This window comes from Dermacentor andersoni, chromosome 6, assembly GCF_023375885.2.
Source record: "Dermacentor andersoni chromosome 6, qqDerAnde1_hic_scaffold, whole genome shotgun sequence".
NCBI classification, from domain to species: Eukaryota; Metazoa; Arthropoda; class Arachnida; order Ixodida; family Ixodidae; genus Dermacentor; species Dermacentor andersoni.
The window spans coordinates 181,555,638-181,570,954 of NC_092819.1; the positions used below are offsets into that span (position 1 = coordinate 181,555,638).

The 15,317-nt window shown below is 46.5% G+C and overlaps 1 protein-coding gene across 1 annotated transcript in view; it reads left to right on the forward strand.

Moving 5' to 3' along the window:
- The window catches only part of LOC126523978 (decapping and exoribonuclease protein-like), a 203,099-nt gene extending 188,051 nt beyond the window's left edge, over positions 1-15,048 (forward strand). The window contains exon 9 of the mRNA XM_055066976.2: positions 5,522-15,048. Coding sequence (XP_054922951.1) covers positions 5,522-5,633 — 112 coding nt within the window. The 3' untranslated portion in view covers positions 5,634-15,048. The remainder of the gene's footprint in view (positions 1-5,521) is intronic.
- Positions 15,049-15,317: the final 269 nt, after the last annotated feature.

Sequence of the window (15,317 nt, forward strand, 5' to 3'; positions counted from 1 at the left end):
CACCAAAGTTCATTAAAATCGGCCCAGCGGTTACTTCAGAAAAGTGTTTTAGCGAGGGCGATATGGAGAACAGGCTTCAAGGGGCGGTGGAGGCAATCGAAAATCATCTAGAGGGCACCGGACTTGATTGCTCGCCGGAAAAATCGGAATTGCTGCTCTACCGCCCCAGGAGGTTCGGCAAACCGTCCAGAGACGTAGCGGAACTACACAAAAGGGGAATCAGATTAACCACGAGGAAAGGCACGGAGATACCCATGGTCCAAAAGATTAGAGTCCTGGGTCTCTGGATCGAAGCCAGGGGAACAAACACGGAAACTATAACACGCCTGGAAAAGAAAGGCTTATACAGAGAGTCTCCAACAACAGGAGGGGCATTAAAGAAAGAAACGTCGTACGGCTCGTTCAGGCCTTCGCGATCAGCCACGTCGCGTACGTGGCGGCATTCGTCCACTGGAGCAAGGCCGAGAAAGACAGGATCGACGCGCTCATTAGAAAAGCGTACAGAACAGCACTGGGTCTCCCCCAATACACAAGAAACGAAAGGTTACTACAACTCGGGGTGCATAACACGCTGGAGGAGATCGCAGAAGCACAGAGAATTGCGCAACTCGAAAGACTCTCCGGAACCAAGGCGGGCAGAGAAATCATGGAAAAGATCGGCATAAACTACCACGGAATGAACGGCCCCAAGATGCAGATTCACCCAGACGTCCGAGCCGCAATTAACACGGAAAATATCCCGAAGAACATGCACCCCGTGCACAATGTCGAGAGAAGGAAATGCCGCACGAAAACGATTCTCAAAAACCACGGTGCGCGGGAGGGGGTGCTCTTCGTAGACGCCGCACGGTACCCCCGAAACAGGGACGACAATGGTGGTGTCGGCGCTGACAAAGGTAACTCCCTCTTCGCAATGGCGGTCGTATGCACGAAAGGAAAGACCGTGACTGCGGGCTCCGTGAGGACTAGATAGTCGGAGGCAGCGGAAGAAACGGCAATCGCATTGGCTATAATCAGCGGTCGGCAACAATACAGAACAATAATCAGCGACTCCAAGACGGCTATTAGGAATTTCACAAAGGGCTGGGTCTCCACCGAGGCGGCCAAAATTCTGAACCACAGAGCAGAAGACTTTAGGAACGGCACAATTACACCCAAATACCTCAAATGGATCCCGGCACATATGGGAGAAGTTACCATGAGTGCCCCTCCCAACCTCAACGAGAAGGCCCACCGAGTCGCGCGAAAACTAACCCACCGCGGCACGGCCAGTGACGGCCCAACACCCCGCAACCCCCGGGGAAGGGGGAAGGACTGCGGCGGAGGCGATGGAGAAGACGGAGGAGGCGACGACGACGAAGAAGCGATAAAAGACGACAGGGACAGGCTGGTCACGTACCACGACATACTGACACACTACACGAAACAAAGAGAAGCATACCCACAACCCCACAAACAACTCGACAGGTCTCAAGAAACAGATTGGAGAAGATTGCAAACCAGAATGTTCCGAAACCCAGTACACTTAAACAGAATAAATTCAACACAATATCCAGACGCAAGCTGCAAGCTCTGCAAACACGAACACGCAGACATGGCACAGATCTTGTGGAAGTGCACACAGATCAGTTCAGTATACGTAGAGGACAACATAGAACCGGACCTTCTCGAGGAGCGATGGCTAAGCGCTCTGACTAGCTCAGAACTACACGACCAATTATGGGCTATCCAGCGGGCCCGGGCAGCGGTGGAAAGGCTATGCCTCACCGCACACAATGCCCGGGTGGCCTGAGCCCGGGCTGGCAACCTCGCAGGTCCTTTTTCCATTAAAGTTTTTTCCGTCCGTCCGTCCGTGTTTTTGCGTTTTACATGCATTTGAATAGGCCGCGTCGGAGTTGGGCCCGAGCTAAAGCTTCCTCTTAACTTCTTTATTTTCTTTGTGTTACGACCTTGACGCGACGACGGCGCCGTCACCGGTTTTTAATTTTTCCTAACGCTTCGAATAATCTACTATTGCACTATTATTAGGATACATCTATTAACTTCTTTATCTTCATTTTTTGTTACGACCAAGACACGGTGACGCCGACGTCACCAGTTTTTATTTTTTCCTAACGCTACAAATTATTTAGTGTTCTACAGTTATTGGGAGTACATGTATTAACTTCTTTATTTTCCTTTTATGCTACCACCTTGACGCGGCGACGACGACGTCACCAGTTTTTTTACCAACGCTACGAATCATCTACCATTGCACTATTACGAGTACATGTATTAATTGCTTTATTTTCCTTTTTTTACGGTCTTGACGCGGTGACTACATCAGTTTTTATTTTATTTTAACCCTACGAATCATCAACTATTGCACTGTTATTACGAGTATATTTATTGACTTCTTTAGTTACCTTTTTTGTTTCGACCTTGACGTGGTGAAGGTGACGTCACCAGTTTTTTATTTTCTCCTATCCCTACGAATTATCTACTATTGCACCATTATGACGAGTACATTTATTAACTTCTTTATTTTCCTTTTTGGTTACGACCTTGACGCGGCGACGGTGCCATCACCAGTTTTTATTCCTTCCTAACACTACGCACCATGTACTATTGCACTCTTATTACGAGTACATCCATTGATTTCTTTATTTTTCCTTTTTTGTTTTGACCTTGACGCGCTGAAGGCGAAGTCACCAGTTTCTTTATTTTCTCCTATCCCTAGGAATGATCTACTATTGCATTCTTATTACGAGTACATCTATCAACTTCTTCATTTTCATTTTTTGTTTCGAGATTGACGCAGCGACGCTCACGTCAACAGTATTTATTTTTCCTAAGGCTGCGAATCGTGTACTATGGCACTATTATTGCGAGTACATGTATGAACTTTTTTTATTTTCCTTTTTTGTTGCGACCATGACGCGGCGATGATGACGTAAACGCCTTTTTTACGGCGACGCTATTAAGGGCTACTGTCCCCGTTATCGTGTCCGCGTGTAGAAAAAAAAGTCAGATGATTATGCAATGCCAGGCCGACTTGGGGCGGAAGTGAAGCAGGCGTTAAACCTGGGCCGATCACGAATATAGCACAATACTGATCCGAACCGCGACGGAAAGTAAGCAGACGGGAAATGATCCCCATACGTGGGCCGATTCCGAGGATAGCACGATACCGGCCCACCGGCTACGGAAGTGAAGCAGGCGTTCAACGCTCCCCATAAGTGGGCCGATCCCGAAGATAGTTTGATGCCGGCCGCACATAGACGGCTTTGCAGGTCATCCTTCTTCACAGAAGTGCACTGAGTTTTTCAACAGTCTACTATTACACCATTATAAAGATTACATGTGTTAACTTCCTTACTTTGCTTTTTCACGACCTTAACGCGGCGACACCTACGTAACTAGCCTTCTTTTTTTTTCTATGAATTTGATGTGGCTCGCACAAACGTCTGCCTGCCACGCTGCGGTCCATGGTTCGGATCTCGGTCAGAAGTATTTTTTTAAGGCTACCAATCATGCAGTATTACACTATTATAACGAATACACGTGTTATCTTGGCCAATTATTCATTTGTTTTGCAGATATAGGGCCTCATTTGACGGGCAGATTGTGTTGGGGTACGCGCCAAAGAAGGCTTACGCATTTAAAGAAAGATTGAAAAATCACCGTTCGTGATACGACAATACACCTACTGTGTTCGGTCGTCAGAGGTTTGATGACCGAACACCGTCGGATTTCCATGCTTACTTTAACTTTCTTATATAAGAACAACTTGGCTAACCTTAACTGGGACACCCTATATATTGCGAGCGACGTGGAAGCGAGTCATGGCTCCTGCACTTAGGTTCAGAAAGCCGACGTTGTGTTTAAATGCGACGTAGAATCGACGTTAAAATTTATCTAACGCTTTAAAAGATTAGTATTTGATGCGCCTAGAAAAACGAAAAAGGAGAGAGTACAGTAAGGCAGGGGCTCGGCGTCCAGCAAAGAACGAAAGCCTCAGAGCAAGATCTGTTTGAAATAACAACCGAGAAGTATGAAGGAAGATTGATAGGCGGCTATGATGCGACATGAAAGATATGTCGGCTCACTATGGAATGCATGAAACGAAATAAAAAACCATTTTATATTCAATCAAAGTGCAGTTAACTACAGTTAAAATCCAGAACAAGAATGTCTGACAACGTTAAATTATGGGGGGAAATTCGCCTGTGATGATTATACATACGTAACGTGCAGAATAAAGCGGAAACCATAGATCAGCGCTACGTTTTCTTTGTGCCTTCTCGTGTCCTTGTTCCCTTTTGACGCTGCATCCCACTTGTTTCATCGAGCATGTTTCGTTGGTATGTATTCACATTCAGAAGTAAATCAGGCTATTTTTAACCTGAACGAAGCCTTTGATTTTAAGGGTAGGATGTATGAAGCGCGTGAATCTGTATGGTGTGCGTGCGTGCGTGTGTGTGTGTGCCTGCATGCGTGTGCGCGCGTGTGTGTGTGTGTGTGTGTGTGTGTGTGTGTGTGTGTGTGTGTGTGTGTGTGTGTGTGTGTGTGTGTGTGCGCGTGCGTGCGTGCGTGCGTGCGTGCGTGCGTGCGTGCTAGCGTCACAGAGAAGATGGAGCGCGAAACATTAAGAAACACCGTTTCGTGGTCTCTCTTCTCTCTGTCGCGACCATGTTTTGCGCTGCGCTTCAAATACGCATTAACTGACTCTAGCACCAACGTTGACATTATACTCTGCAGACTCGTCCACTTGTTTGCCAATGGTTCTTAAAAGATGGCGGGCGCCTCTCCACAGTGTCAAATGTGTATTATTATTATTATTATTATTATTATTATTATTATTATTATTACTATTATTATTATTATTATTATTATTATTACTATTATTATTATTATTATTATTATTATTATTATTATTATTATTATTATTATTATTATTATTATTATTATTATTATTATTATTCCGGGAAACAGTGGCTAAAAGACACGCGTTCAATTTCCTGGCGACGAACATCTTTGGCGGATCTGGTGAAATGAAGCTTACAAGAAAGGCAGAAAAACACTGCATCGTCGCGAGCTCTTTAAGAAAAGGTGTGACGATTGATATTGTCTTCCTCTTCGTTAAAGGCACCTTTGCCACTGAACCGTAGTCATTTCTTCTGTCTGATAGCAATTAAGGCAAAAGCTTTCTGTAGAAATGTACTTTCACAAGTATCTGTCGTATGGGCATCACTCGATAACGTAGATGCAGAGAACTGTTTTCAGCAGGCGCTAGAGAATGGGAGTGTGCAATTTCAAATCAATTGTATTCTACATACTACTTGAAGTTTGGGCTTCAACTCAGCCTTTCTTTCTAGAGTCAGTGACACCTCCGACTCGGCCCTATCTTGGCCCCAAGAAGAGACAGACTGCAGTCCACTTCATTTTTATCAGTTATTCAAACTTTTCTGTGATAGATGCTTCTGTACTCGCAATCACTGGTGAGGTTCTCTCATATAATGCATCTTTGTCTTTGTTCTAGGGTGGTTTATCTCTTCAGATACGAGCCCGCCTGGGAACGAGTGACCTGCACACGCCTCGATGCTCCCGGAGAGTACCAAGTCCTTCCAGAGTGGTTCTTGAATAAGTTTTGAAGAGCTAGCGAGGAACGTGACTTCAAGTTTATAACTGATGACTTTAAGCGAACCAGAGTCTTGGGAAAATTGCGACATCGTATTAATCTATAAAAAGGGAGACGCTGAAGAATTGAAAAATGATAGGCCCATTACTTTGTTTTCGTTATTGCACAAAACGTCTGACATACTTTACAATACCATGAGGGCAGGACTTGGCTTCATATCAGAGAACAGGCTGGCTTTGTAAAGGATTACATTCATGTCAAAACTCATGTAATTGAGAAATCTGTCAAGTTTAATCAACATATATGAATGTTTTGACATGTATCATGAAAACGCGTTCGATTGATTAGAAGTACCAGCAGTCCTGGAGGCACTGAGTAGTAAAGGAGTAACGAAAGCATAGGTGAATATCTTGAATTAACACAGTAAGCTGGGCAAGTTGGTGACTGAACATATTCCTAGGGGTGGGCAGGGCAACCCGGACGAAGGACTAAGAGAAGTGGACGATACGAACTCCGACAAACAGCGGGTTTATTTTTTCCATACAAGGGATTAAATATGCAGAGAATGGGATCATGTGATGAAGTGACGCGTACAAGTGGTGAAAGGGTGTTATCCTATCTTACCATTCAAAAACTTCGTTTCTTTGTCATGCAGGGAGAAAGAAGTCTGGCTGACCCATGCGCCTGAGTTGACACGCATGAAATAGGCTTCCACAATCTCGCAGTTGACTTGATTTTCATTTTTATAGATTATATCGTTTTTTTTTTTCAAACAAAGGTTTCGGTGGACAATCTCGTGAATGCGCGGCCAGATTCGAGCCTGTTGAATTCCTGATCACGCCTTGGTGCTCCCTAAGGCGGATGTTAAGGAAGCGTCCCGTCTGGCCAAAGTACTTTTTGGCCGCACGTAAGTGGAATAACGTAGACCACTCCCACCGAGCATGCCACGAGCTGCCTCGTGTGTTTCATGCGGTGAATGGCCTTGAACGCCTGCTTAGGTCTATTGACGTGATTGCAAATCTTTTTTAACGAGATTTTAGCTGAAAAGACGTTTGAACACCATATTTCATGGCTATATTTTTTTACCCATGCCCCATCTTATGTATATCATAAGCATGATATCTTGGCCAATATTTGAAAAGACTTCGTAGCTGTCTTAAATTTTCGCAGAAAAATCCGAAAAATACCTGTCAATGAAGGGGTCAGGGTAGGAGACCCTGTAAATCCAGTTATATTCGATGCATGCCTAGAAAAAGTATTCAAGCTGTTAGACTAGGAAGGATTAAGTGTGAAAATCAACGTGAAACATCTAAGCAACTTAGGATGGTAGCGAATTGGGCTAACTTATATGCCATATCTACAGTCGAGAATGGTAGCGCAAAACCCACTGCACGACGATTCAGGTAGAGTATAACTTCCAACTGGGGTTTCTTGTGGTGCGGGAAAAAACTCGAAATACAAGGAAAACCAAGAAAACTGATAACCGAAGATAAGAAAAAAAAGTTATAGGGTGACTTAAGTCTCCTTACGTGCACTGAATGCGAAAACATTCTGTCTCTTTCGCACGATACTTTTCACCTGGTGATGTGCTCGAATTGGGCAAAGCCGATTTTTAGGGTGGACAACCCAAATTTTTTAGGGTGTGCCGAGCCAATATTTGGAGTGGACCAGGTCGGTTTTGAACGTGGTCAACTCAATTATCGAATTGGCCAGTCATTTCTTTTTTTTAGGGGGGGGGGGGGGGTGGCCACGGCGTCCGTCAGACGTTGTGGCTGTTCACCGTGGGATTTCACAGTGCGAGCGGCAGCAGACCCAACGCCGGGTACGTGACTTCATCACTTGGCCACGTGGCTTTGGGACCATCGAACGTTAACGCCGGACGCTCGCCGGATTTGCCGCTTCATGTGTATAATGCTTTCGCATTAATATGAAAGGGTGAAAAAAAATTGCGATCCCTAATGCAAAATTTGAGCGCAGCTCAATACTTGTTTTCGTTTCGCAATATATTTGCTGGCGCGGACAATCTTTCTTGTGCGGCACGCTGCAAACGGAGCGAAATGTGGCACCACTGCGTCGCCAATCGGGAGATCGCAAGAGGCTGCGCGTGGGTGACGCGTAAGCGCAATTCACAGCAGCAGCCGCACACAGACCTCCACTCATGCAGCGCTTTGTTTCCATACAGACGACGTGCGCTACTCTGGCGCCATCTCATAGCCATCGTCTCCGCAAAGCCCGTGTTGCGCGGTACTACGATTTTCTTCTGACGCTTTAGCCATAGCGTTCTTCTCTGCTTTCCTCCTCGCGCTGTCTTCGCAATCGCCGTCTTTCATCTCCTGCTGCGCTCCGCGTTCGCTTTCATCCTTCGCTATGCTTGTTCGCGAGGTTACGAGGGACAACGCCAACGCTCACCGCAGGAACGCGCGCCTAAGAGCTGCGCTTTAAAATGCTAAGGCACACCTTCATATCTTTTTTCTCGCAGCATCAGTTCTCGGGAAAGCCGTCAGTGTATCTGTCCAACAGAGACACTGACGGCTTGCTTAACATGAGCCATGCTCGTGTAGCATCTTCGCAGCCTCAATGATCATGTGGGCGCGGTCGTTTCTCTGTCTGTATACTGTAATGTTCTTAAATAGCGGTGAATACTTGTACAAACGGCAATGCTGTGCTCCACCTTTTTAATTGTGGACATTATTCGCGTGCTCCCCAGGCGGTCGTTTGTTCCTTCAAGATAAAAGAAAATTGCTAAGAATCGACAACCCTTTTTGATTCGCATCTCCCAAGAACAGATTCAATTTCTGAAGCAAAAAGTTGCTTTGAGCTGTGTGCTTTCTCAATCGGTATCAAGGATGGTATTATTGCTGCCACCTACATAGTTGCTAGATTGAATTACTAATTGAAAAAAAAAAACCATTTAGATGAGCTCGAATTCAAGTACAAGCTGGACCTGAGCCCAGGAAGCTTGCTGGGCCTCGTTACTTGATATCCACGCTCACGAAATGGGTTGACAGCGTGTGCCTTCGGGTGGCGCATTGTAAATCAACATGAAAAACTCCCGATACAGCTTTCTGTTGCTCAATGCGTGCTACATAAAAGTGTTTTTCCAGGCACAAAAGAAGCACGCGAATACACGAGAGATGGCCGCGTGGCAGGCGGCTCGAGGCACGTTACCTATATCCATAGCCTTCTCTCAAACTTGTAAAAACACTTTTATGTAGCACGCATTGAGCAACGTAAAGAACGTAAAGCTTTATCGGGAGCATTTCATGCTGCTCTACAATTTTCTCATTGACACTTTTGATCTTGTAATATTTGTGAAGTGGATTAATAACAAAGACTAGTTATGTAATTAGGCGGAGTGCAAAAAATAATCTGATTATCTTCAAGCAACTGCAAACATCACCTTATGTCACGCATACGTTAACGCCTGGTACGCTAGCTTGAGCGGGCGGAAGGAACACACGAACGCCAGGTGTAGCACACACGCAACGTTCATTCAATATGGACTTTTAACAACAGCAACACACGGTAACGTTCAACACTTATAGTACACGGAATGCGTCCTCCCTTGCCAAGCTTTACGCTCGCACTACCGCGGTTACTAATGTCTGTGCGGCGATAGTTTACACGCTATAGCCGGGGCGCTTACAGTACCGGTTCTGTTCGGTGTGGATATCGGCGGCCTCTGGTCTGTGGTCCGTCGTTGCAGTCTGGTCGCTTTCGATCGTCGCTGGTGTCCGGCGTCACCGATGCCCCGGCCGACGAGACGAAGGCGCGGTCGCTGAGGAGCTGTCGCGCTCCGGCAGAGCAGGGCTCGTGCCGGCTGGCGCTCCCGGTGCGCGCCGGCCCAGCTTAGTTCCTTAGACAGGATGGTGGCTGGCTGCAGCCAGCCTCCACGCGTCCACGTTCAGCGGCACAAAAGCTGACGTGTCCTGGCAGGTAGGTCCGGGCCAGCGGTAGTTGCGGGGACGTCGGACATCTGCTCACCGAGCCTGGTACTCGGGCGGGACCTTGATGTGTCGCCTAGGAACTGGGGCAGGACCCAGAGAGGCTATCTCCGGCCGTCTTCTCCTGGAACGCTGCGCCCTGGCCACCACGTCCTTCCCTGCGCGCGCCTCTTCCAGGAATATTGCCACGCCCTGATGACATGATGCTAGGAACTGTTCTGCAATCATGTTGTCCCTCAAGTCTTCGAATGTCTTCTCTATGTTAGCCATTTCCAATCAACGATCAAAGTAGTTGGAGATTCGAGCGGCGAATTGCTGGCCCGTCTCATGTTCGTGTGGCTTAGAGTTTCGGAATTTATCCCTGAAACCTTCGGCCGTTAGTCTGAAGCGTTGTGAGAGAGCCTTCTTCACCTTGTCGTAATCTAGTGCGTCAGTCGCTGACATCCGGCTGTACACGGCCAACTCTTCCCCCACAAGACACATACTCAATCCCGTCGCCCAGTCACTCTTCGGCCAGCCTTGTCCAGTTGCTATTCGCTCCAAACGCTGTATATAGGCATCTAGGTCATCTCGCCTTTCGTCAAAGGGGGCAATTAGCTTCTGGGGACACACTGTCGCTATTCGCTGAGGTACCACGTCTGAGCTATTTCCTGCCTCTTCTCCACTGTTACTCATGCACAGCTGCAATTTCTTTTCCGTAAGCTCTTTTTCCAACATCAAGTTCCTATATGCACGCTCGTCCGCAGCTTTCGCTCTCTCCTCCTCTTCCTTCGCAGCCTCTCGCGCCTCTGCGCGTTCTTCTCTTAATCGCTTCTGTTCCTCGTGATACAGCGCTATTATGGCTTCGGCCGACATGCCCGCGGTATTCCCAGCCGTCATCAAACTTTCAAGGTCCATTCCGCTGCTCAAGACACCCCGAGGCACGTGACGAAGTTAAAGGGATCCTGGCAGGCTCGCCAATGTTGTCACGCATAGGTTAACGCCTGGTACGCTAGCTTGAGCGGGCGGAAGGAACACACGAATGCCAGGTGCAGCACACACGCAACGTTCATTCAATATGGACTTTTAACAACAGCAACACATGGTAACGTTCAACACTTATTGTACACGGAATGCGTCCTCCCTTGCCAAGCTTTACGCTCGCACTACCGCGCTTACTAACGTCTCTGCGGCGATCGTTTATACGCTATAGTCGGGGCGCTAACAGTACCGGTTCTGTTCGGTGTGGATATCGCCGTCCTCCGGTCTGTGGTCCGTCGTTGCAGTCTGGTCACTCGCGGTCATCGCTGGTGTCTGGCGTCACCGATGCTGTTGTGTCGGCAGCGGCAGGCAAGCGGGGGCCCGCGCCCAGCGAACGCGCGGCGAGCGCCCGACGCAGAGAGAGAGACGCGGCGCCAACTGCTCCTGATGAAAACCGGACAAGAGGACTGAGCCGGCTCGCGGCCGTTTATTACCAAAAAGGACTTCACACGCCAGATGACACCTCCTGATTGGTCCAAGCTCATCACATGACAGAAGGGGGGTGCGCCATCTAGCTAGACTACTACGACACATAAATGTATGATAACACGGAGATCTGGCAGGGGGAGACACTATACCACAGATGCCCCGGCCGACGTGACGAAGGCGCGGTCGCTGAGGAGCTGTCGCGCTCCGGCAGAGCAGAGCTCGTGCCGGCTGGTGCTCCCGGTGCGCGCCGGCCCAGCTTAGTTCCCTAGACAGGACGGTGACTGGCTGCAGCCAGCCTCCGCGCGTCCACGTTCAGCGGCACAAACGCTGACGTGTCCTGGCAGGTAGGTCCGGGCCAGCGGTAGTTGCGGGGACGTCGGACATCTGCTCGCCGAGCCTGGTACTCGGGCGGGACGTTGATGTGTCGCCTAGGAACTGGGGCAGGACCCAGATAGGCGATCTGCGGCCGTCTTCTCCTGGAGCGCTGCGCCCTGGCCACCACGTCCTTCCCTGCGCGCGCCTCTTCTCCAAGATGGTTGCTCCACGCGCTCGCTTCACTCCTTCTTCCTCGTCCTCTTTCTTCGCTTACGCTTGTCACTCCTGACATCTTGGTTCCGTTCAGCCACGTGGCATTTGCATATTTTAAAGTTTGGCTCAGGTTATGTGAGACACCTGGTACAGACACAGGGACGACCGCTCCCGGATCATCGTTGACGCTGCGAAGATGCTACACAAGCATGGCTTATGCGTAAGCAAACCGCATCCCTATTGAACAGAGAAATTAATTTCCTGGGATGCGGCGGCACACGAGCAAGGCGATAAAGATATTCCTTTGCATTTTCCCCCCTTCGATTTCATATCTTCCATTACCAGTTGCTCTTGCTTTTGTTTGTTTTTTGTTTAGTGTTGTTTTCGAGTTTTTTTTGCACAGTAGTAAACAACAGTTGGAAGTTAGTGCTCGCCTTCATCACGTCGTCTGGTGTTCGTTTACTTCGCGCTACCATCTCCACAGTAATGTCAGAGACCTGCAATTTGCAGATTACATTGTCCTGTTCAGAAACGCTCTAGATGACTTTCAGTAATCGATTGAGGACTTTAGCTGAGGAAGTGTACGGGTAGGCCGAAGAATAATATGCAGAATACACAAATAATGTACTGTGGCTTAGCAAGATAATGAAAATTCATGACTGGAAGTCAGTTTTGGGCTGATGACCGGGGGTCTATTAATGTTACAGAATGGGTGGCAAAAGAAAGACTGCTGAGAAATGGGTGGTGGGTTGAGATTGAGAAATTCTTAGCTCTAAAATGGTGTTAGCTTTTGCAAAATAATCGAAGCCTTAACTTTAGGAGCGATATAAAGTTAATTTGTGGTACGCGCAACATAATCCTTATGTACAAATCCTTGGCCAGAAACAATTCTTTGTTGAAGTGAAGATCTACTTACGAATAGGAGTGGGCAAACATTCTAAGTTTCGGATACAAATCGAGTACTACACGTTGAATATTCGAGTTCCTGTCCGAAAAAAATTTTTCGGCATTTTGGAATCTTCAAAACTAACCAACTTTTGCGTAATAGCCGATTGGTAAACTGTTCTGCACCTTCTTAAGGTTCTGCAAATTATCAGAAGCGACGCCACAACAAAGTTTTCGAAGCAATGCTGAAAGAAAATCGGCAATGGAAGTTTTCTTGACGGTTCCGCAGCGAAAGGTTGCACATTAGAACCTGCGATTTTTGCTTCTAGTCTGTCATTTTACAGCGAAGCTCGCTATGGCTATTCTACGGAAAAATCGTGGCGGCGAACAGAAAACACCTCACCCGCCGTGGTCGCTCCGTGGCTATGGCGTTGGGCTGCTGTTGGTCGTGGGATCAAATCCCGGCCACGGCGGCCGCATTTTGATGGGACGAAATGCGAAAACACCTGTATACTTAGATTCAGGTGTACGTTGAAGAATCCCCGGTGGTCAAAATTTCCGGAGTCCTCCACTACGGCGTGCCTCATAATCAGAAAGTGGTTTTGGCACGTAAAACCCAATTATTTAACTTTAAGAAAACACCTTGTGGGAAATCCAACTTTCTCGAGAATTCTCTGTAGCTCTCAATGTAATGCAGGTATCTTGGAAAAAATCATACTGAAATTGGCCGCTGAGACGGCTCTATAATTTACTTATCATAAATAGTTGGTTCACAATGAAGTTGTAAACGTTACAGAATTCCCGTCTATCAATACATGGGCACCTACGGATGGAGTATGGTTACAGAAAACAGCTGTAACTCTTCTTTTATCAAAACTATCCCGAAACAAATTATATGAGAATTGGTCCCTAAGACAACTCTAACATTAAGCCGAGTTTCATCTACTTTTTACAATTACGTAGTTCATAGTGAAGTTGTAAATATTGCGGAATCCCCGTCTGCTGCCAATACAAGGGCTTCTATACGGGAGGGAAACGGACAGCCCCATGTTTGTTCCGCTAGAATAAAACTCTAGTTCTTTTAAGTTTCATTCAGCTAATTAACTAGGACGTACGCTCATTCGCAACTTACAAAGAAACGTGCTTTACTTCGTGCACTCTGTTGGAATGCGCCTCGGTCAACGCGTATCGTCGTTCGCGTCGAGGCTCGATTTAACCTGCGTCTAAACGACGCAGCTGCGCCGACAACACCTGCGTCTGCAGAGCGGCCTCGAAAAGATAACACAAAAAGGAAAGAGAACAAATGATTGTGTATTTCTTTGTATTTTGCATAAATGTCATATACATAATTATATGTATACTTACATACCAACATACTGTATACCATTTCTTCTGGTCAACCACCTTCACAGAGTGGAATGGCTCGTCAATTTTTGTGTTTCTGTTGGTCCAGTCACGTGTGGCCATTTTATCTTTTATTCTACAGTTTGCGGTATGTTTCTCACAAGTGACCATGTTGTGCCTACGGCTCACAATTCATGCAGCAGATTTGTGTTATTTTTAATTTCCGTTCTTTTTTCTTTTTGCAACCATTCACTTGGCGTTTTTGGAAATCCAATCATACAGCAGCCATTCTTTCTTGAAAACCTTGTTTGCAAATAGGCTCTCAAGTTATCTTTCGCCTATTCGAGTAGCTTTTTTTTATTGCAATTAGTGACCTTGTGTTTCAAATTGATCCTTTGTCCCTGATAGTCAGCTTTCGTCTTTGTCCTAGTCACAACAGGCATGTTACGTAATTATAATGAAATAAATATTCTTGCTGTAAATATTTGCGTCCTCGTTCGGCTATTCGATATTCAACACTTACTTTTCGTATTCGATTCGTATTCGAAGAAGTTGATATTCGCCCACCTCTCCTTCCCAAGCTTAGAAGCTCTCAGAATCACAAGATCTACAAACACAACATCAGCTTCCTAAAATTCAATAATATCTTGCCTAATTTTTCGCCGCTGCCTCAGCAACAACACTCAGCTTTTTTGAGGCATGCATTTTAGCGCCACAATGGAAAGAAATAGAAAGAGCAGAGGAAACATGAAGCGCTTCTCTCTTTTCCTTTCAAGTGTGGCCCTAAGAACCATGCGTCAGCATCGAAACCAACCAGCCCAACAAGAAGCTCTTCTGTACCGCTCATTGCGTCGCTCTTACTCTTGGTTTAGGCCGAGAGGTAAATGCTTCGTCCCTGCATTTTTCTTTTTCAAAAGCATTCAATGCGGCAGTGCACTTTAAAGGGTTCTTATATAAATTATATAAGCTAAACTTTGTCCTTATAAACGCCTCTCTCGGAGACTGGAGTAACAGTTTTCTTCGTGCAATTCTTTAGGTGCTATTCATATCTCCCGGTGTACCCAAGGATTCTCCGCCTTGCCCCGCTCTCTTTTTCATATGATATTGAGGTTTCGCGCTGTGTTTCTGCAGAGATTCGCCTTTATGCAAATGTCTGTTTCTCTGCTTCTTTTTTGCAGTATAATTATTAAAAGCGATGATCCCGACGTTCCTAATACTTCGTTTTCAAGTTGTTGCAGACGATGTGAGCTTTGGCAAATAAACAACAGCATTGAAAAAGTGTTTGTCATGTCCTTACTGAAGAGTGTACTTATCCATTTTGTTCAATTATATAATTCAATTACAGCGTTCTCCGAATACAAGTACTTGTGACCTCTTTTTTGTACTTAGAGGTTGTCTTGTTCAAAGCACTTGGAAGCACTTGAAGAAATAGCTGAGTTCAGCTATTCTTCCGGCTCTGAAGTCATTTACTGCGACAACGGCATTCCCGCACAGCAAGGACCACCAACTTGCACATATAGATGTAGATCCCTGAATTCAGTGGCACA